General features: G+C 27.7%; 1 protein-coding gene and 1 long non-coding RNA gene across 12 annotated transcripts in view; one reads left to right on the top strand and one right to left on the bottom strand.

Annotated features, from left to right (window-relative positions):
• The window catches only part of LOC107453095 (uncharacterized), a 28395-nt gene extending 25470 nt beyond the window's left edge, over window positions 1–2925 (bottom strand). Inside the window, exon 1 of the long non-coding RNA XR_001585275.4 lies at window positions 2806–2925. This is a non-coding gene — a long non-coding RNA (uncharacterized LOC107453095). The remainder of the gene's footprint in view (window positions 1–2805) is intronic.
• anne (polyamine-transporting ATPase anne boleyn) overlaps window positions 1–24257 on the top strand; it is a 94905-nt gene that overhangs the window by 31313 nt on the left and 39335 nt on the right. For 6 of the 11 annotated variants that reach the window (XM_071187212.2, XM_016069777.5, XM_016069774.5 and 3 more), the window contains 10 exons: window positions 11585–11670; window positions 13686–13853; window positions 16230–16370; window positions 16980–17059; window positions 17938–18015; window positions 18111–18180; window positions 18366–18500; window positions 19535–19607; window positions 20895–21026; window positions 21732–21890. In XM_071187212.2, the coding sequence (XP_071043313.1) occupies window positions 11596–11670; window positions 13686–13853; window positions 16230–16370; window positions 16980–17059; window positions 17938–18015; window positions 18111–18180; window positions 18366–18500; window positions 19535–19607; window positions 20895–21026; window positions 21732–21890 (1111 nt within the window). In that variant the 5' untranslated portion in view covers window positions 11585–11595. Of the gene's footprint in view, window positions 1–3082; window positions 3651–8805; window positions 9241–11584; window positions 11671–13685; window positions 13854–16229; window positions 16371–16979; window positions 17060–17937; window positions 18016–18110; window positions 18181–18365; window positions 18501–19534; window positions 19608–20894; window positions 21027–21731; window positions 21891–24257 lie in introns of those variants that run through there. The other 5 variants (XM_071187210.2, XM_016069775.5, XM_016069778.5 and 2 more) reach the window with 5 other exon arrangements.

The following is a 24257-nucleotide window of genomic DNA, read 5'->3' as shown; positions in this document are numbered from 1 at the left end:
CAATTGGTGTCTAATTAACTCTTGTCTTGGTGACACAAATGATAAATGACATCAGATAAGTCAAAATAAACAGCAGGTGTATGTTATGTTGTTTTTTAAATCACTTGTTCGATTTTTATTTCATGTAATTGTTGTAAGGAATGTATTCGCGCTTTAAAGAAGTAGAAACTTAAATACTTCAGGACTCCTTAATATTTTTCTTTTAGATAGGAGGATATTAGGGTGACCTATTTTGCTTTTCAGAATCATTCAAAGCTTATCTCGGTTAAGTAAATATGTATTCTAAATTTAATTCTGAATCGCTCTCAGTTCAGTAATTAATAGAATGTAATTTATTAAAAAAAAATTGTCAAGAGTTTGGTTTTTACTATCGAGATGATTCAGTTTTTAATGTTGACGATCACCTGGGTAAAAAATTATAGTGGAGCTGTCGAAAATTATGCATTTAAGACTAATTTTTTTTTAATGCGAATTTTAAAAAAAATGCTACATAAAGCAGAGATGCCAACTGCTCCGGACACACCAAAATAATTATATGTATATGTATACAGTTATAGTATGAGTAGTTTACATTTTAGATGGTAGTGGTTTGCATTTTAAATCCTATTTTTGGCATTTTTTTACTGGTGAAAAGATCATGCATAATTAATTTTCTTAATTATAAATTTAATTATTGTATCTAATACAAGCCACTGCCACGATCGGACCACTTTGTTAAATTATTTTAATACTTGTCCAAGGGTCGGGATAGCCTGGTCGGTAGGGCGCTGGGCCCATATCCAAGAGGTCGTGGGTTCGATCCTCGCCGGCCGAAGATTCCCCGTGTAGTAAATGGTGACTGATGCACGTTAAATCTGTCGAGTCTCAAAGTCCTCCATGTTCCCACAACAAATCAATACCTCTGGGGGTACTGATCCAGGAGTTTCCTTGTCTTCTGGATTGGTTCAAAATTACAAGGCTACGGAGTTGAACGTAAGTAGTCGTAAACCCATGAAATTGGGTCGGCTGTTCAACGACGGTTATAAAAAAATAAAAAATAATAAATTTTGCAAATATTTGACTATTTTTGCTTGCTTTTTAAAAGGTCTAGCATGACATAAATACTATAAAGTGGTGAATTATATAAGCCTGCGAACTATTTAGAAATAGTAGTGGATAAAAATCTACTAAATTGAATTTATTAAACCAAGAATCACAATTTATAAAATACCACCTTAAAATATATATTTGCTGTCCGGAGCAAGTTGGCATCTCTGCATAAAGTTATGGGTGTAATTAAATTTACTAGAACCAATTTCGTGCAAAATTTACTTTTGTTTATTTTTTTAAATGCTTAGTTAGTGTTATGCTTTTCTTTCGAAGTTGTCAAAATAAATTAAGCATAATTTAGGTAGTATAAAAACATATAGTTTACTGAAGTTAATAGCCGTTTGCTATACTCATAATACTTCAGCAAAATCATCTTTTTTTTTTAACCCTAATAATTGACAATTATGATAAGAAAGCCTATCGTCATAGCAGATATACACTTATTTCATACTGTTTTTCTATTCTTATCCTTCGTTAAGATTATCGTAAAAAAATTATCTTTTATCTGCGACAACCTTTGCTTAGTACGTATTTGCTCATCCTCATTATTTGCTTTATTCTCTGAAGCGTTTGAACCAATTGCAGAAGAAAAGCGTGTGCTAGTATTAAAAGCTTGCTAAGAATTTTATTGAAATAAAAAACATTTACACTTTAAGAAAGAAAAAAAATATATTTTCGAAACTTATAAGTAAATCTTACAATTTACTCAGGTTTTCTACAAGTATTTTTTATTGCTGGTTTATTTGATTCTATTTGATCAGAATGAAACAATTACTTTTCTTAAACATTGCCATAATTTTTTTGTTATTGTAGACTTTTTGAGCCCCTCCCTTTTTTTTGCACCATTCAAAATGAGACTACCTTTCTTTTTAAGTTTTCTATGAAATAAACAAGATAAAATGTAAAAATCTTTTTTTTTTTTGGTGATTAAATTTAAAATTAAACACTCGATTCTATTTAGAGTTGTAAACTTCAATCCAGTAATCTAAATATATTTATTTTATTTCACCAGAATAAAATATAAGTAAAAATTGAAGCGAATGTATGGAATAAGGAATTAATATAAACATTGGATAACAAGCAGTCTTATTATAGTTTGAGTCGAATTATAAGTATGAAAATGTGATATTAAAAAGTTCGAATGATAAGACCCGTTCCTGGATATTAATTTTTATGTCCCTCATTAATTGCATAATGCTCAATATTTGCATTAATTGCATTTCATACTAATTATAAGTATGAAAATGTGATATTAAAAAGTTCGAATGATAAGACCCGTTCCTGGATATTAATTTTTATGTCCCTCATTAATTGCACACCATGTTAGAAATTAATATATTTTTTTCAATATAGGCTTATGTCTAAAATGAATTTCATAATTATTTTTATTTAATTGTACGTTTTAAAAACGTTTTGTGCCAATAAAAGAAAATACAACTTTAATTATATTAGAAACAATATTGTTGTACGTAAAACAATATTCGTGCATTTCAACTTTTTAAGTTTTTATAGTATTTTCGGTAAGATCTGATTACATCAATAATTGCAAACCGTCTTTTAAGAAAGAGTGTTTATTACTACACATTATTACTGGTGTATTGGTGAGTTGTTTCCCATATATTCTCTAGCAATTTAGAATACAACTATCCGAATGATAATTTTTAAATATCAAACTTTACTAAAATAATTAAAATGGTATTAAAAATTCAGTCTTACCCTAGTATGAAAGAATCATCTGTTTTGACCAGTGTCTAACACTTTTATGAGAGCATTTGCTTGTTGTGGTTTACAGTATATGTTACTATGATCATGCGATAAGAGATAAATCAGATTATTTAATTTGTCTGGTAGTGATGTTTACAAAATCAATCTTTTTTTTTTTCCTTTCTAATCGGAAATCACAAGTAGTACTTATGCTTTAAGTGCGGTGTAAAAAAACAAATTACCGAGAATAATTCTTAGCAATAATCCAAGATCAAGGACCATTTTATTTGTTTTCGGTACGAATCAAACGGCAAATGGCTGCTTCGAATTTATCTGACGTGTTTAACTTCCTTGCCACTCTTCGATAACAGACCTTCAATATTTCATAAAAAACATTATTCTCTTGTTAGTATTATCTTGAATTTCTCTGCGTTTATTATCAATCAGAGTTCACAAAATAAATTATTTGTTCTCTGGGCAGCTGGTTTTTATCGAAGCACAAGTTTTAAGCAGTGCACTCATTTACAGTGGATTTCTGGAAGAATTTAGAACTCTTTTTGTGCTGTCAAATTGAACCCAATTCATTCCATATGTCTGATTCATTCGTTTTGTGGTGAGCTCATGTAAATGCAGCTTCTCCATTGGTCTGACTTGCACTTTAGGGAGAGATGAGAACTCAATCAGGAAATTTAGTACGTTGTGTGAGCGTGTTGTATCAAGTATTTTGTATCCGGTGCAAATGGCGTTCTTGATACTAGCGTAATTGCTTATTAATAATTTTGTGTTTTCTTGCTGTAAGAAAATGCTTTGTTTTACGTCTGAGGAGGGCGAGACGCAGTCTCTCTTATCTGATAGAGGTATTTACTTGTATTTATATTAATAATTTTTTTTTTTTAATGTGTTATTTCTACAGCATGTGTACAATGCGATTTTTTTTGTTTGTTTATTTACACATTGCATATGAAGCCATGTAAGTCTTGATTATAATTAATTTTACTTGATTAAAATTAAATGTTGTTGATTGTAAAAATAATTACTATTTTGAAAATAAATGCTATTAGTGTTTGAATATAATGTTAAGTTTAAGTTCTACATTACTATTATAGTAATTACTATTATGGAAGTAAATGCTTATTTTTTTAATTTAACGTTTGATATAGTTGTACCATATTTTGAATTCATTACAAGCGGTATTGTGATATTTGTAAAGTACTGAATTATTATTGTTTAAAAAAAAAAAAAAAAGCTTTCCCCCTTGAGACAAAATTTACTCTCCCAGGAGTGAGACATTAGAATAATCGCCAAGTCTTGGTAACTTTCGGGCAGTGGCTCGCGAGAAACCAAAAAAAAAAAAAAAACATCACAGAAAGGGACCAAATTCGAAAGGTATAACTCGTAGCCACCCCCGGGCAAACATCTACATGTTTTTTTATTTTTAAATCTGCAAGTTTAAAATCTATTTGGCACCTTGGCGATTGTAGTTGGCGCGACAGATCACGATACGGAAATATCCCCAAATCATTTTATTTTCAGAAATATGATTACTAAATTCAATTATTTTTAAACAGAAAAAAAGAATTTTTTTTATTTTTTTTCATAACATCTTTGATGTGCCTTGACTCTTCTTGTACAAATTAATCTTTATTTCGAAACATTTTTTGGCTAATTTCATTGTCAATAAAAATAAGAACAAACATCTGTATACTTCATGATATAGTGTCACTGTATTTGTCACGTTCGAATGTCATAATTCATCTTTTGGAAACTTATTTGCTTACATGTGTTTCATTTAATAGAAGGACCTGTATTAAAATAAAAATACTGATCCACGCTCAGTTCTAGTGACGATAAATGCCTCTCTTTTATTTCAGTTAAAGCACGAAATAAACAATTCTATTATGTTTAAAAATTTTAATAGCATTTTCGCAATTTTTAATGCAAATTTAACCTCAATTGCTTTAGTTGTTTGCTTTAGAAAATCTTTAATCTTTTTTTTCTTCTTTCTTTCGAAGAAGGTATATTTAATAAAAATTACCCGATATAAATTTGTTACATCCCTAATGGATCAGACGTATCATATACCGTTGTTATAACTTATAGTAGATTTTGATGTTTAAACAATGTTAAAAGTAACTAGTATTCGAATTTAATTTAATAAAGAGGTCTGAAGGTTGTAATTTTCGTTGTTTTATGTGTTTATTTCTAATTATTACTAGTGCAGTTTTTTTATTTACGTGTTTACAATCATGGCTTCATGACTAAAAAGAAGCCTGGTATGATATTTGTGCAAGAAAAATTTAATATCGTAGAGAATGAATAGACTGGAGAAAATGCGTGCAAAGGTGATTTCGTTGAAATGAATTCGAAAATCTGTAAGATCCGCTAACGATTCTAAATGAGATGTTGCTTATTCAAAAGTGGTTTATTTTTTTATTTAAAAAATATATTTATGTATACTAGAGGAGTACTGCTATCTAGAGCAAAAGTGCTAGTTAATTTCAAAATATATTTATACCTATTTAACTGAATGGCATATTAAATTATCATATTAATATTAAATTTAAACAGTATGTCACACTATTACATAAAAAAAAGCCCCTCGATTTTCAGAGTTTATTAACAAAAATCTATATTAAAAAACAAGGTTACATCTATAATCAGAATATTTCGTTTTTTTCAATGACAGTCTGGCCTCATTTGCTTCGGACAATCGAGGTCTTTTAGCATTTCCGAAAATTTCTTAAAATTACTTTGCAATAATTACACACTTTTTAAAAAAGTGGTTTCAATGTTTAAAATTTCTTTAAAAAAGGTTTCAATTTCTTGCTTTCTTCCGAAACACTTTCTTCCGAGTGGTCTTTTTTCCCACTGAAATAGTGACTTCCTGTCCCTGTTTCTCACTTTTGTTAAATTTTAAATATTCATTCTTTTTTTTTTTAATGACTTATCACGAGGTTTCTTCTTTGTCCTAAAAGAAGTTTTTTTGAATTTTCATTTATTGTGGCTTTCTAAATATAGACCTGACAATCAAGGCAAAGTCTTGTAGACATGTTATAATTCGGATGACTTTCACGTTTCATTCTCTTTTTTTTCTTCATCATTCCATCTTAAATAAATATAATTTATGCTCTGACTGTTAAATAAGATAGCAGGCTAATGTAAAAAATGCGTTACATAACGATAATACAAAAAGATGTTAAACATGAAACCTTGTGGTAATTCCATTTATTTTAATTCTGTTATTACTGTTTATCTCTGTCTATTTTTATATTCCTTTAAGAATTTTTGGATACTACTCGATGGCGTCTTAAGTAAGTTTTTCTCATGACTGACTTTATCCTTTTTATCGAAAATACAATATTTTTTTTCTTTTAGCAACAGACGGTATTTCGTAATAAAATAAAAATATGTATTTTTTGTCTGTATTGAAATGCTTGAAGTCTTTGACTCGATTTCGATGTGTTAAGTTCATTTTCGTTATTGTAAGAATTCTTTCCATATTCCCGTCTTAATGGAATTAATTTCGAAGAAAAATGCTGAGACTTAACTTCCTACCTTAGAACCTAAAATTGATTCTCTCTCTCTAGATATTTGTTAAGTTTATTCGCAAGTAAGAATTTTGTTTGTGTTTAAGCTACGTTTTTCGATTTTTTTTTTTTTTTTTTTTAACTTATCGGTGTGTAAAAAGAAAGTTATTCAGTCAACATAAAATTTAATATTTTGTGTTTTGAAATTTTTTCCAATAGAAAAAATTCAGATAGAATAGGAAAATTCCTATTTTCCGGTACTACTACTAATAATAATGATGGTACGACATGAAGTAAAAATGTTTGATTTACTTAAATACTTTATGCGTTTTTCTGAGTTTTTTTTTAAACTCTTATTTGTGTTGAGAAAGAAAGTTAATCTGTCAACTGTTTTTTTAAAATCATTTTTCTCTCAGAAGTGAAAAATTTGACCTAGGGTAGAACCTTTTGCTTTTTTTTTGATGTCCGGGTTTTGACGATTTTTGAGCTTTTTTTTTACCGTATTTCTATGAACTATTTTTTTTTCAGTCATTTTAAAAAACAAAGTTTAAAATTTTTATGTGCCTACTGGATATTTAATTAATTGATGTACTAACGGCATGCCGTATTCTTAAACTGTCTATTTGAAAGAATTGTGTATAACATTAGAATCAAAAGCAATAAATTGTATAAGATTTTTGTGAAAGATTTATTGCACCGTAAAATCTTTCGAAACATTTTTTTTTTTCATATTCTATTGTGGCAAGTCGCTAATTATCTAATAATCTTTATTAACTTTCTTTTTACACACATGATTTAATATTATTATTTCATTACGTTTCTGAAGTAAACAGACTTAAAAATTTTTAAAATTGTTTTTGTTCTTTTGGCAAAGCCTTTCAGCAAATACGTTCACATTTCGATTTTGCTGAAATGAAATTTCTTTAAAACGAGAAACTGGAGTATGAAAAAAAAGAAAATCAATAATGCAAGCCTTTTTTGCTAAGTTTTATTTAATGCTCTACTAAAAAGTTATGAAAGTTTTTTTTTTTCTATCCAAAAATATGATGAAATCAGTTTTCGTCATGACTGACTGAATATCACTTAGATAATGTGAAAACTTCGGAAGTATCGTTATATTTGATTGCATACAGTTAGTTCTTTTTTTTTTACTCATACATATTCTTTTTTTTTCTTTGTCTATCTTTCAAATCAGTGGCTTTTTGATGATCTTGCAGAGTAAGAAAAATTTATAACGAATGTGTAAATGCATTTTCACAATTTTAAGGAATAAAGGGGTTTCTTTTAAATCAAAAATATGGAACATCACGAATATGTTTTTTATTACATTAGTAAGTTTTAAACTTTCATCGGCGTATCCATTCTATTAAATTAATAAACTCTTATTTTAATTGACGCTTTAACGTTTTAACGCTTATTTTAATTGAATAGGTTTAATTTTATAGAATATGAATTAAGACGGGTATGTAATTTACTAACTAAATATTAAAAAATGTTTGAGACCAAACGATTATCATTATTACACAAAATGATCTCAGAGTTTAACAAACAAGAAAGAAAAACTGTTTGCTTTTCTTTAAAAACGTATGCGATGCGAGGGAATTGGCGAAGTTTGTTTGTTACTGTTTCTAATGACAGGGTAACATTTTGAATAAAAAATTTAGAATCAGTAGTTTAGGTATATTAAAACGACTTGAACTCTTGCGTTCTGTATATATATGTCTTTTTTAAACTTATGGAAAATATTATAAAATTTTCTTTCAAAAGTTCTTATTTCGAAATTATTTATTAAAAGATCCATTTGTTTACTCATGCACTTTGTAAATTACATTTTACTAAAGTAATTGCATATTTTCTGCATTGCTATACAATATATGTTGCAGTCATTCATAGTTTTCGTGGCGTATTTGATAATTTAATTAATTAGTCCAATCAACAAAGAAATTATGCTTTTGATTTGTGTTTCAAATTGTTGTTTAATAAGTCTTTTTTTTTTTGTACCCTGTATGTGTGTTAATCTGTATGGCCTTACTTTAGTTGCATGCAACATACATATTTTTAATCTCAACTTTGATATTTTTAATCACACGAAATGTCGTTTCAAAACATTTTCATGCGCTTTTAATGAAAAAAAGTTGCATTTTACTACTTTTTTGTAAATATATTAGCTTAAAATCTCACATTGAAGAGTTACGAGAAAAATAGTTCAAATATTCTAAATTTTCTTTATTGAGTACTTTTAAAATAATTATTTTTATGTAGTTTACCTAATCATTTTAGTTTTTATAACCATTATTTTCTTTCAAGGTCAAACGGTTTTGCGTCTTTATTCTCCCTTTATAGATCGCTATAAAAATATCTGTTTACATTTCACTTGCTCGGTTTTTGGTATTGACGTTTACGCTATTGCCGCTACGGTTTCCTTCCTTGTTGTTAACTGTCTTTCCGCTGCATCATATTACTTTTCATTCTGCTTTTCATGAAACAGATGAAATATGTTTGTTGAAAACACATTAATCATTCTCTGTATTCCGAATATTCTCAGTTTCAAACGATTTTTACCAGTTAGGTAGAATTCTTTGATGCTAAGTTTAGTTGTTTCCGAATATTCAATGGTATTAAGTTAAAAAATCTTTTTAAAATTTTTTTTGACCGAGCTTTCAAATGTTGATTTTGTATTTTTATCCTATGAATTCGTTTATCTCCAGGTTTAATTTAATCGAAGGTAAATTATCCATAATTGAGTTTAGTTGTTTTTAAATGTCCAATGGTAAGAAGGTGTATTAAAAGCTTTTCAAATACTGTGCTTTCAAATGTTGTTAGCGCATTTTTATGTTAACTCATTTATCTCGAGTTTTAATGTAATCGAAGGTAAAATTTAACTACCCCGTTAATTTTCTATCACATTCCAAACATTGAGGTAAGTTCTGTCAAAATTTCTATGAGTTATGCGTTTATATATTTTAGTCTAATAATTCAAATCATTTCACAAATATGACGTTTGAGATCCTTTCCACAATTAAACATTAACTTGTTTTTACAGTTAATTTGAAATCATTAAATTATGTTACTTTTTTATAATTTCTGTTAAACCAGTTTTATTCTTGATGTAAACATATGGAAACTCGTTACTTAACAGAATGTGTTAAAATATAGAGCATTTTTCTTACATGGTTCAACATGTAATTTTGTAAACAGTTTAAATACAATTATCGAGGTAAATTAAAATTCTTGATAAATCAAAATCACATTTTTTTTTTTCAATGTGGTAAAAATTAGCTTTATATCTTTGTCACTTTCAAAATATTGTTTTGGGATGAATTTTTTTTCTTCAGAGAAACATCTTATTTTATTTATAATTATTTGTAGCACTAAATGTGACATTATATTCGGAAATGGCTAGTTTGTAAGTTATGTAAAATTCGGAAACAATTTTTTGCTTCTTTCTTACTGAAAAATATTAATATACCTTATATTTTCTACATTATTAAGGAAATCAATAGGTTTTGAAATAAGAGATTTGAGGTATCTTGTGTAATAGTATTTATTGCCATTTTGTACTTATATTTTTTATTTCTTAACATGTTGTCATTGTTGTACATACAGTCGGTAAAAAAAGTATTGGCACATCAATATAGTTTCAAATATTTACGCAATGAAAAGTTCTAACTTTACCAATTAAACTATATTACACTCAATTTTCAAATGAAAACTAAATCACAAATTATAAAATTCCCATCATTGTTAACAAAATATTTCCATTTTATTTTACAAGAAAAATATTGGCACACTCGAATTGCATTACTACCACTACAGATAAAAGAAGAATAAAACCTTATATTCACTTACTGAAACCGATTCATAACTTGTACTAAGACTAGAGTATTAAGTTACGTTCAGTGTTATTTTGAATTTCTCTATTCATTAAGTATGTGTCCGAAGAAGTGTGAAATTCCAGGCTCCACGCGAGAAAAGATAATATGTCTCCGTGAAGTAGGAAAAAGTTAGCGGGATATTGGAAAAAAGTTAAAATTGAGCTTTTCAACAGTTCGTTCCATTACTAAAAAAGTGGCAGAAACAGGATCCACGAAAAATAAACCCCAATCTGGTCGCCCAATCAAAGTAAATGACAGGGAAAGGAGGCATGTTGTTAAAATGGCCCTAAGAAATCCAATTCAAAGTGCTCGAAATTTAGCCAACGACTTTGCGTCAACTTCTGGCAAGTCAGTGACGCCACAAACTATTAGAAATGTTCTCCATATGAGTGGTCTTCGGGGTAGGAGGCCAAGGAAGAAACCTTTTATTAGCGAGGTTAATAGGAAAAAGAGACTTGAGTTTGCTCTGACCTATCGAAGTAAGCCAATGGAGTTTTGGAAGCAAGTTATTTTTTCTGATGAGAGTAAGTTTGAAATATTTCGGCCAAAAAGCATTTTAACTGTTTGGAGGAAAAAAGGTACTGCTCTTGATCAGAAAAATATCTTGTCAACAATTAAGTATGGTGGGGGAAATGTGATGGTTTGGGGCTGTATGGTGCATAATGGGGTTGGAAATTTGGAAGTTATTAATTGTAGGGTGACAGCTTTATCGTATATAGAGGTTTTGCGCCGTAACTTGAAAAGCAGTGCTAGAAAATTAGGCCTCCAAAACACCTATATATTCCAGCAAGATAATGATCCTAGACATTCCGCGAATGTAACAAGGGAATGATTGCTTTATAATGCACCAAGAAGGCTACGCACTCTCCCCCAATCTCCTGATCTGAACCCGATCGAACATCTTTGGCACCATCTAGATCAAGAAGTAAGGAATAACCACATTACGGGAAGAGATTCTTTAGAATCTACATTGATTCATTCCTGGAATAATATTTCCTCAGATATTACCAAAAAGTTAGTAGAATCTATGCCACGAAGATTAGAAGCAGTCATTAAGGCCAATGGATTGCATACAAGATATTAAAAAGCAAATCACCGATAATAAAAAATGTTTTTATTTGTTTCACTAAGTGGGCTAATACTTTTTTTGCAAAAATATAATAATGTTTTTTTGTTTTAAATTCTGTAAAAGCAAGTGTGCTTTTTATTTTCACTTACTTTTGTTTTTACTATAATAAAGGTAAAGAAAATCCTAGTTTGGATTAGTTTGGTTATTTTATCTTGCAAGAATTTTAAATTAGCTTAGTGTGCTAATACTTTTTTTGTCAACTGTATGCTCAATGTTGTCATTTATCATTATCTTAATATTGTATATTTTTCTCTTTTCAGAGAATCTGAAGATGCCATATTTGCTCCTTGCTAAAGGAGATCAACCACAAGTTGTTATTATTGAAGAGGGAACTGATGATCAGTTGGTAAGGAAAAAAAATTCAAATATTTCAGTGTGTTAAATTATCATAAATTAAAGCTTTGATTAATATCATTGTGGGCTTTGACTTCTAAAATAACTAAATTCCCAAAAAATAAATATAAAAATGGAAAAAGACTAGTTGCTACGCTAGATGTTTTACAAACGTACTGGTGTTAGCCAAATTTTCTACAAATGTCTCTAAAATCAAATCAATGTCCGACAAATTTGTCGCTTTTAAATACATTTGGAATTTACGAAATATTTATGAAAAGTAGCTTTTTGTATCGAATTCTTTACATTAAAAAAATTTCTTGTACTAATTTTATTGTTTTACGAGTGTTACGAAATTCATACGGGTGAAGTTCAAATGGTTTAAAAAATTTTAAATTTACGTATTAAAAATTTAAACTTTACATGCAATTTAATTAATTTGAGTACTTTGCATTCATGTACTGACAATATAATTTTTCATCAATAAAATATTTTTTGCTCTTTTAGAATCGACAGTATTTAAAATTTTATAATTTTTAGATAATTTATTTTTAATATTATATTTTGTTCTCATTTTCTCTGTTTTCCTCATTTATTTATTTGGTCTCAGCATTTTAATCTCTATGTTATATCTGTTCGCTAATATTTTATCTTTTTTTCTCTTAATTTTAATAAATATTAATCTTCAATCATTATGGGGTAATGAACTTAATTAGTTTTAGAGTGTTATAGATGGCAATTAATAATTTTTGATGTGTACCATGACATGAATTATGTAATTTTTCTCGAGTTTGTCTACCATATTAAGTTTTTGAACCATTAAATGAATACCTAGGTGGTCCTATTGAACTACTAAGTTTTCTTTTCTGGTGTAAACTTTAAGGATGACCTTAAACTTTTTTTTCTTAAAAATTAGCATACCTTTTTGATAAAAGCGAAATTATTTAATTATTATTTACTTATGTCTTAAAGGACACTGAAGTTCAGTTGTTAATAATGTTGCAGCTACTAATGTTACAGCTGTTATGATTGTCACATAATTGTATTATGAAACAATTTTTCAAAGTACTAAATTCAGTCTAGTTAACAGTAGTTGTCATAATAATAATAATAATTTAATAACATAATAATTTAATTACTAAAAAGCTCCTAAATTCTTAATATTCATTAAAACTGTTATGCATTTATTCAATTGTAGCTTTAATTAAATTTACAATTATAAAAATAAACATTCTTTCATAATATATCCATACATGTACTTTACGCTTATGAAAAGTCTAAAATGGTAGTTATTGAGGGATACAAATTTTGAAATTAGATTCAAGTATTTAAGAATTATTAAAATAAAAAAACTTTTTTAAAATCAATATGGCTTTGGATATGTTACAGATTTTGTCTCAGCATTTAACTGATTAACTTGTCTATTGTATGCTGCGGCCGCAATTTCAGTCCCAAGCGCAGCATCTCTATCAATAAACTAGGATGGAAATTTGTTTTCTGTGCATTTAAATACTAGGAAAATAAAGCGTAATTATTTTGTTGTTTATCCCGTTTGTTATTTTATTATAATTTTATTAGTAGTAAAATGAAAGATAACTAATTTGTTAGCATATTTTTTTTTCTTTGGAAGTTTTCAGGCTTTTCATTGGAAGGTGAAGGGAAAGAATAATTATCATGCTGTAGTTATTCATATTTATCATACTATAATTTACTGTAGTTTTCTATATCTATAACCTTTACTTTGGTAGTCTTAATTAATTTATGGAATTTGCAAAAATTTTATTATTCTTTAGTTTTATTATTTTTTACTTTAGATGCATATTTTTTGGACAATACACATTTTAAATGCAAAGGTGGTTTATTGTGGCTGTTATTTTAATTTATGATTAATAATTGAATAGTTTATTAAATTGAGAAAAGTTTTTAAAGTTATCTCTGTTTGTTATTTTTAAGTTGTCAAATTAGTATATAAAACATTGAAATTTATTGACGATTCGAGTAATAATCACGTTAATTCTTAATTTACAGGAGGCTCATGGATATTTGGAAAGCCCATGTCGAAGATGTATATACCATACATTTTGTTTCCTCACAGCAGGCATATTGCTTCTGCTGGTTAAATGGTATCCTAACTGGAGGGTAAAATTAATTTGCAGGCCATGCAGTGTTTCATCCGCTAATGTACTTATTTTAAAAGTATGTTACAATACTAAATTCTTTATTTTGTAATTTCCTTTTTATGATAATGATTTGTATAAATTGTTTGATTTTAGTGTGCAACAATTTAATTTTGGAATAAAGCAAAACAATGTGAATAAGAATTTTTTTTATGTTGTTCTGCTTATTCATACGTAGCACTAAGTATGATCTATCCTCATTTAAATTTAGTTCTTGCTTGCAACACATTTTTAAGGAAGTTGGTATTTTTTTGTTTTTCTTCATTTTTTAATTATTACTACTTTTAAAATTTCACTGATTAAGTTTTTCGAAGCTCTTTTGACAAGGAAAAATAAAAATAATCCACAGTTTTAATGCTTTATCAGGAGTCTGTTTAGAAGAAATTTGGGTCCGTTAGCGGACCCTTCACAAAATAATTTATCTTTTAATTGGACTCTTCACAAATTTGTTTATTTTCATTATTGTTTTGTTAATCGAATAAACCCTTCCCAGAAAGGGGGGGAGAGGAAAGTAAACAAACTAAGTTTTGACTTCGTCAGGCACTTCTTCCTTTATTCATCCGAAATGAATATTCTGCATTCAGCAGCATAGGCTAAATATCAAATATTTGTATGTTGCATCTCTAATTTTGTAGCAACAATTGCTGTTTATTTTTTAAAATTTAATTTTTTTTAATTCTAATTTTACATTGTTGAGCATAATCTTGTATGTCTTTACACTTTAAAAACTCCTTGAAAAAGTTTTTTGCAATAACAGGACCCTATTTGCACAAATTCACAAAAGCAGGACCCTGGTTGAAAGAATGTAACTTAACGTTTATTTTATATTCACAAATACTCGAGTAATTTTTTCACAATTTTTCAAAAATGGACCTTTCACAAAATGTCTGGACAGGCCCCAGCTTATACTTGAAGCACTGAATTTAAACTGTATAGGCCATCTTACTGTTAAGAATTGTTTGAGCTTTAGAACAGATAAATAACTAAAATATTTTGAAAATTAACTTTAAAAATTGCCAATTTGGTGAAATTTCCCCTCCTAGATAGAAATTATTTAAATCGATGTATTATTCCCATTTTTTGCCAATTTTTATGAGCCCAAATTATGGAGCATTGGAGTAAGTTTCTAAACATGAAAAAAAAATTAGTGCTTTTTTTCTCCAAAACTGTTGCTTTTCTCCATATTGACGTTTTGCTCCATTTTCAGAATAAAGATAGAGGGTGCTGGCCAAAGATAGGCTTAACTTGACCAAATGGTCATGAGTAACTGTTGCAAACTTACATCAGTTATGAAAATAACATTTTTCACAAAAAAAGCATAATTTCATCCAAGCCTTCGAAAAAGATGCTTAACTTTACTTCATGAAATAACTTGTCCATTAAAAATATGAAGTTTGTATAATTGTGATTTAGTGCATGGTTTCATTTTCAGATTAATTATTTTGAGCAATTTATTTATGTAATAAAACAGTAACATTACAGCTTTACTGTTTAAGCAGCTAAAAAGACGTATTAGCAAAGGAAGTTGAATAAAATAAACTTTAGATTATAATGATAAGATTATAAATTACGATAAGTTGATTATAAAAGTTGATAACATTCTAATCAATCTGTACATTATCAATATTTATTTTGAAACTTGTTATCATTAGTTTATTTTTTTAAATTTGAAATATAAACAAATGTCATTAAAATGTAAGGATTTCTAATCACTTAACTAAAATTCTAATCAGGATTGCTGTAATTTATATCACTTGATTTTGTTTTTAAAAAAAACCAATGATCTAAATCAGCTAATTTTTATTTTTTTTAGAAATCATTGCTTTAAGCTAAATATTATTAATAAAACATACTCTTACATATAAAACAAAGTATGTAAATTTTTTTTTGAAGATTCATTCCATTTATATTGAAACAGTTATACAGAGAAATAATGCAACATGAATGAATATTAATTAATATTTGATGTTAAAATGGATTAATTGAAGAAAAGCCAAACTAAAAGTGGATAAAAATGATGTGAAAATTTTAAATTATAGTTTTTTATTAGCTGTAGGTAACTGACAAAGTGGGTCGTTGTTATAACAAAAGCTTCTGAATGAGCTTGAACAAAAATAACTATGATTTTACTTCTTTAGTGATTAATTTGTATCAATTATATTGTAATTTTAACAATTTTAGTTCAAAATGTAAAGTATTTTAATTATAGTTTTGCTTTTAAATAATATTAAGCATTTTATCAGAGCTTAGATCTGTAAATGTTAAAAATTAAAAAAAAAAATCATGATTTTTGCCATTCTGAGTGCATTTATTTTCATAATATTTATTATTCTGTGTCTAAAAATGTATAGAAGAATAAAGCCTAATATCTGCTTTTTTTAAATTTTTTTTTAAGGATCTCCACGGTAGTGTGTCAGTAATAAATGTTATTGTACAGCCTGTGACATTTACACTACCTCCAGAGCTTGCATATTCCAGATCATTATCATCTGTAAACAATCATCATGAAAATTCAATGAACTTCAATTATTCTCCGGTACGTATCCCCCCCTTAATTTGATATGTTACCTTAAATTTTTTATAAATATCTTTAATATGTTTATGTATATTGAATGTTTAATCCATTTTTCTTTTCAAAAATATTATATGCTTGGTATCTGCTCATTTTATGTATTAGATTTTATAATTGTAGATTATTCTATTTTCTTAACGAATTGTTTTTAATAGTTATTTTTGTCATTGCTTCAGCTTATCTTTTAATAGATTTCCCTGTTTGGCAATAATTAGTTCTAGCTGTTAAAAAATGTGTAAAGACTAGCTTCACTCAGGTGCAATACGCTCAGTCGTCAGAGTGTTAAAGAGGTTTTGCGATTATCTAAGTTAATTTTTTTAATGTGTAATATCTGTTTATAAACTTAATTAGCTGTGTTTATTGTTAAGTAGTTAATGAAGGAATGGCTGCTCATTGTTCAATAAGTCCTTTTTGTTTTCTTGCAACCAGAAATTTTTAAGGTTTCTAAAGCTTTATGTAGAAAAAGTTTGGAATTTCGATACTCTTATAAGTTATTTTTCTCTTAGACTAACTTTAACACACTGTTTTTTTTTTTTTTCCTGTTGGTAAATAAAATCTCTCCTTTAATTTCAGGCCATTTCATATCGTTACTTCATTCATAATTGTGTGAAATATGTGTGGGATAGCAAAAACTTGTGTTTTAAACGGTTAAGGTAAGAGTTTGAACTTGATTAAAACTTTTTTTTTCTTCTAAGAAATTAAATTTTTCAATCTTAGTGCAGCTGTGGTACTGAATGACTAAAGTATAAATATTTTAGTTTTTCATTTGCTTTAAATGTTGCATTGTTAATATATAGATGTTATTATTTATACTAATATTTGTTTTATTTGGTGAACAAAATCTTTTTCATTTCCCTAAGTTAGCAACACTTGAGTCTAATGTGAAAGTACATAGAGAAATAATGAAATTTTTTCTGTACAAAATATATCTGTTCATTTTTTTTTTTTTTTTTTTTTTTGTCTTAAAGGATAATTTTGAAGTGAAATAAGTAAAAAATATAGAAACCATACCTAACTGATATTATAAAGATTCCAGAGTTGTGAAGATAAGATATAGTTTTGTAAGTCATTAAATAGATTTCAGTTAGAAAATATAGAATAGATTCTATAAACATTAGTGGTATCAAACTTCAGACAAAGTAGCTTTTCTTTATAGTTTGATTTGGTATTGAGAAAATATTCTAATATGTATATAAATGTCTTGATTTTTTGATGTACATGTAATTTTAAATTAAGTAGATATTTTCTTATGTTACATGGCACTTTAGCTACAAAGAAATACTATGTGAAGTCTTCAGATCAAAGTATTAATAATTATTTATGAATAAGGCTATTAGAATTATTTTGTTTTATAAAAAAAAAATTACTAATACACTCGTGCTACCATTTTTTATTTATTTTTTGTTGAGATAATGAATGGTGACAAACTCATTCTACACACAAATACGTTCAGAGTTTAAGAAACTTTTCTGTCTTATCACTAATTTTTGTTTTATGTGCTGCAATTGATGTGTAATTTCTCTCTTATTAGGGGCTATGACTATGGAGTTCGTTGCTCAGAATTTTATGATCGGTTCTTTGGATTCTCAGATGTTGAAGAAGGAGAAATGTATGTATATATAAATGTGTTTCTTTTTGTACCATCATTATACCATCATGTTTTTTTAAATTTTTTTTTTTTGTAATTACTATTTTTGATTGCAGGCGGGAAATTTATGGACCAAATACTATTACCATAGATGTCAGCTCCTATTTAACATTATTTATTGAAGAGGTACCCTAGGTTTTGCTATAAGTATTTCTAATGCTTTCTTTTCCTCTCATTCATGCTTTCTTTTATTCTTTGTTATTGTCTTGTTATTTTGCAAGCATTTTCTTACATATCAATTTTATTTATTTTACCTATATTTTAAAAGTGTTCAATATTCATATACTTAATTTTGTTCTTTTGTGTTTTAGGTGTTAAATCCTTTCTATATATTTCAAATTTTCAGTATAATTTTGTGGTTAATTGACAACTATAGGATATATGCAAGTTGCATTCTCATTATTTCATTGACATCCATAATTCTCACCCTTCGAGAAACTAAAAAAGTAGGTACTATTCAGTGTGCATTTCTTTTCAACTACTTCAGTTGTCACAGAGTAGCTTAAAGCATTAAAGTTTTTGTTACCTGTAAATAATCCTATGAAATTTGAGTGTAAAATGTGTGTTTTTTTTAACTTTTAACTATTTTTGACAGAATATTAAGTGAACAAATAGCATTAAACGCATGTTAGAGGTCAGTTATAAGCTTTAATGTCTGTATCTAAATAACATTTTGCCTATTATGCAAATTAAGCAGGTTATTAAAATATTCGCACTATTTGCTGTTTTGTTAAACGAGTTGTGCTGTTTTTACTGTTTCATTGATTATTTAGTTAAAAAATTTCTTAAATGCATCTGTTTTTAATTTCAAAAGTTTTGTTTCTGGCACTTTAAAAAAATTTTTTATTTGTTTTTTTATTCTAAAGAAAATTGAGTAAATATCTATGGATTAATTTTATAATGGGTAAATGGTTTTAAAAATAATAATTTTGAAAAACTCTTATTCAAATTATTTACTTAGTTTTTACATTTCTACATTTGTAATTAATAGTAAAATAATTTTATCATTTTTCAAGCATAACAAAATAAGTTTTTTCTCTCTTTTATTAAATGTCTGATGCATTATTATATTTTGAAGAAAAATTTTTTTTGTATCAAATCATTTACAGGAAGTAATGTTTGAAATTTTTTATGAGCTTATTTCTATCACCTTTTAGGTATATTTTTAGGTTTGTTTAGTTATATTTTTAGGGTAGGCCTTTTAGTTATATTTTTTTCTCTTTTATTAAAAGTCTGATGCATTATTATATTTAGAAAAAAAATATTATTTATTGTATCAAATCATTTACAGGAAGTAATGTTTGAAATTTTTTTATGAGCTTATTTCTATGACCTTTTAGTTATATTTTTAGGTTTGTTCCACAATTTAAATAGTAATTATCTCTATTTTTAGCCATGCATTTCTTGAGTTCAAGAACATTTCTATCTTTGTTTATCTAGCTCAAACTTCCAACAGTAATTGTGACTTTTTTTTTGTTAGCAACAAAAAATCTTGCGAAATATGGTTGCAAAATCAAATTCGGTTGAAGTGACTGTAAGAAGAAATACAGGAGGTATGTTGATTGGCTCAGTAATAAAGTATTAATTTAAATATAAAATATTTTATTGCAGTCTTTATTTGCTATGTTTCCTATTTTAAAAACTTTGATGCTAAAAATATGAGAAAATAGTTTTCTGAATGCCTGAGCGGTTCTCCAGGACTTTGCTAATTACATTTAATTTACATTGAGATTTTTTTCAAATTGAAATTAAGCATTAGCTAAGCTAGGACACAATTTCGTTTTCTCTTTTGCATTTGTACTAGTCCTTAGTTCATTGACCTGCAAACTTTCCCGAATTTTGTGTTTTTCTTCTGCCCCCCTCCTCGAATTGATCCGAAAATCTCTCGAGTTATGCTCCAGCCGATGGCTAAACTCAAAACTGCCAGATTTTTTTCCAGGGGGTTTTCTGCATGAATCTCAGCTTTTTTTTTTCACTCTTCAACCTTACCTCTCCCACTTTCACACTCCTATTCGACCTGCCCATATGGGAGTCATTGTATTCTTTTCCCGTGATGACATCTTAAGCGATATTACATGACATCAGCAGAATGCGATATAGAATCAGTGTTATTAAATAGAAAAAATTGTGTGGAAGAGCAAGAAAATTTTCAAGAACAAGGATAGTTTTATTATTTTTTATTAATGCTTTAAATTTTTGAGTTAGGAGTTTTATCTTTTAAATCTGTTTTTGACTGTTCTAAAACTTTTATAATTAAATCTTTCTATTTCAGTAGCAGAAGGTAAATATTTTTTTTATATTAGCAAGAAATTTCTCAAAGTTTGGAGGGTCACGGATAATTTTATTTTTATTAATATTTTACATTTTTGAGTTATGAGTTTTATCTTTAAAATCTGTTTTTCACTATTCTAAAACTTTTCTAAGTAAAACTATTTATTTCTGTAGCCAAAGGTAAGGATTCTTTTCCTAAAAAAATTTTTTTTTTAAATTTACTTTAAAAAAAATCTTGGTTTCATTTTTTTTTGTTGGAAATTTTAATTTTAATAAAATAAATACGGACTAAAATTTAAAAAAGTTGAAAATGCATGGAAGTTAATTTAATCATGAGCATTTTTTAGACAATTCAATCTTGAATGTTATTAAAAGAAAATGGAAAAGAAAATTTTGTTTGTTTCAGCTTGCTGGGTTTTGTAAGAATTCAAAACGCTACTCTATTACTGTGCTTGCTATTTCTGTGTATTTAAAGTTAGTGAAAAATACTTGCCAAAGGGAAATGATGATTCTTATTGCCTTATTTTAATCCAAGAGAAAATGTTTAAATCTATTTTTTTTTATTATAGTTTTTGAGGATGTGCCAGCGGCAGATTTAGTACCTGGAGATGTTATAGCTATACCTCCTCATGGTTGCTTAATGGCTTGTGATGCTGTACTAATTGCTGGAAATTGTATTGTTAATGAAAGCATGTTAACTGGTAAAGAAATATAGTATATTAAATTACTTATTTAAAATTTACTAGAATTAAAAAAAAAATTAAACATGTATTATAATTTCATGATTTTTTTCCTAATGTATAAATATTTTTTTTATAAAAATAGTTTACTTATTTTATTTTATTATTTTTTTTTTAAATGAATAACATTTACGATTTTATGTTTATCAGAAAAATGATATTCGTTACCTTGTGATGTTCAGTTTTAAGACTTTCACAGGGTTTTGTAGAAAATTTGGATTTTGATTGATTGTATGCATGCATTAATTTTCTCTCTCTCAATTTTCATTGAAAAAAATTTCTGCTCTTATTTATTTATTTTTTTTACATTTCTAAATGTGAAGGATTAAATTTTTTTTCTAGGCCTGTAATAGAAATATGAGTTATTTTTCTTTTTGTTTCTCTAAAGACATGTTGGTTTTGATGTTCTACTGAGTATCTCTGTTGCATTATGAACATTAAAGCCATACACATTTCTTTATAAATTAAATATCAATGATTTTTCTCTAAGAAAATAAAATAAAATTTTTTAAAAGATAAAGAGTTTTACAAATTTCCATTTTCTTTTGTACCTTTCTATATTTTTTATTAGAACTGAAATTTGCTGTGTCTATTTGATACTTTAATTTTTCCTTAGAATTTCACAAAATAGTCTTAATCTCTACTATATTTGTATATTTCTTGTAGGTGAAAGTGTTCCTGAGACAAAAACACCACTGCTTAAGCTTGATGATGAAATTTACTGTCCCACTGTTCACAAACGCCATACTCTTTTCTGTGGTACAGAAATTATACAGACAAGATACTATGAAAACAACAGAGTTCTAGCTGTTGTTACTAGAACTGGTAAATATTTTAGTTATAGCTCATATGTTTAAATTTGTCTATACGGGCGATTCCACGGTAACTTACGTTACATTCACATAAACTTTATTGCATTGCGAACTAAGAAGCAAGCAAATAATATGAATACACATATTAAAATAAAGTGATTTCTTAAAATTACAATCAAAACCAAAAGGAATCCAATTAAAATAATTATTATTTTTCAGTTTAAACAGTGTAAAAGCCTAAAACTAGCGTGGTAACTTACGTTACCGAAAAAGGAATGGCATAAATTTGCAATATACTTGAAGGCAAAATTCTGTTCTTATACAAAAGTTTCATGATTAAGATTATATGTATCATTTTTCTGACATGTTTAAATATTTCTTATGCCTAGATTTAAAATTTTATTTCAAAAGTTAAATTAAATATAATTTTTTAAGTGGGTAACTTACGTTACAGTAACTTACGTTACGAAATTCCCTTTGTATCAAACTTTTATCAAATATTGTGCAAATGCAAACTAAGTTATTTAAACAGTATAGTGCAAGGGAGAAAAAGTGTACATGAAGTAAATTCAGATACTTTTGATTCACACAACGCAAACTTATTAAGTCCTCTGTTATTAACTAGTACAGAGGGCTCAATTCTTTTCACCATGCTTTCTTTCTGGTAAAATATTTCATCTCTTTTTTCTGGCCATTTACAATAGATTCCCACAGCAGCCATTACAGTGACTTTAAATTCTTGCTCTGCAACAGACATTACCACACCAGGATATAACCTGTCCTCCTATCTAACCATATATCAACCCCCAGCATTTCTCTTGGATTCATCATTTTCTTTTTCAATATCTTTCACTAAAAAAAACTCTTCTGATATGCCTTCTTGTACTCTTAAATGGTGGATCTGCTTAATGTTTTTAATCTGTGGAGATTTTGAGAATAGACTAGACACTCCACTCATCTGCTCTAGAGACTCGCACTCAGCTGTTTTTTCTAAACATAAAATAAATTTCTAAGGAATTTCGTAAGATGGAACAATATAAATTTTGCTGAAGGCTTCCTCAGTCAATCCGAACTTTTCATGATGCTTAAAAGCACAAACATTGCCTGGAAGTTTGCTACTAAGCAAGACATGCTTTGGACTGAGCTCAAAGAATTTAGTTTTTCCAATTTTGCATACTGGATTTTCTTCCATAAACATTTGGTGCATTTCTCGAACTGGATGCCGTGCTTGTACTTCCTTTTTGCTACCATTAGCATCTCTAATTATAACTACATCCTTAACTCCCGGTGCCTGCCGAAATATTTTGTTCAACTTTGAAAACATATGAATGCCAACACCCAAATTAATAACTTAAAGTAAAGAGTTTCATTAAAACCAATATCTTAAGGCAGTGATAAATTATTTAAACTTCGGTATTGTAACTGGACACATCTTATTTAGTTTGTATGCCAATTTTCAAGAGGAATAAACTCATTTCACATTGTTAACTTACATTGCATGCATGTCAGTAACTTACGTTACACATATTGAATGGGGCACAAAACAATAAATGAGTAATATTTGAAAAGAAAACTATTGCTGCTTATTTAGTGTTAGCCTCTAAGGAAGAAAAAATATTATTCTTACTTTTCTATCACTAGTTCTTTTGTACACACAAAAACTTTTTCTAGTTTTTGGTAACTTACGTTACATGCATTAATGTTTAGTCGAAATTTATATAATTTAGTGAATTTAACAACAAAAACTTATTTTAACACTGCACAATATTTCTATTAAGTGTAAAAAACAATATTTATTCTTTGGAACATTTTGAAATTAAAATAATGTTAACTTACTGATTTTCAAAAACTGACCATGTTCTTCACCCAAATCAAAACAAGTAAATGCTAATGTTCAACGGGTTACCAACACTAAAAAACTAAATTCTCAAAAAAAAATAATTATAAATTATCAAACTTCAAACCTTTCTAATTCAGAAAACATCCAAAATGATAACATTATTCTTATTTGAATTTTCCAATGCTTTTCCCCTTTTTCATGGAATTGCCCATACCTAGCAATTGAACCACTTTATTCTGTCTTCAAAGACAAAATTTGATTATTATATTGTAAGTACCACATGGTTAATATTTCTTAGTACAGAGTGGTGATTGAACTGTAGCCTTCGAAACTGATGTTTTAAATGTTACCAAAAAATACAATTGTTACCTAGAAATATGTAGCTTTGAAGAAAATGAGCTCATAACAGGGCTTCAAGTGCTGCGCATATTGCGCATTTTGCTCCAAATCGGTAAAATTGCGCATTACTGCGCAGAAACGACATTTTATGTTAAATTTGCGCCGAATCTGCGCCAAAAAAGTTTTGGGGACCAACTAAAC

The sequence above is a fragment of the Parasteatoda tepidariorum genome, chromosome 9 (genome assembly GCF_982258835.1).
Source record: "Parasteatoda tepidariorum strain Cologne lab strain chromosome 9, Ptep-v5.0, whole genome shotgun sequence".
NCBI lineage: Eukaryota > Metazoa > Arthropoda > Arachnida > Araneae > Theridiidae > Parasteatoda > Parasteatoda tepidariorum.
The sequence above is the reverse complement of the archived record's forward strand: the minus strand, read 5'-3'. Positions and strand labels throughout refer to the sequence as shown.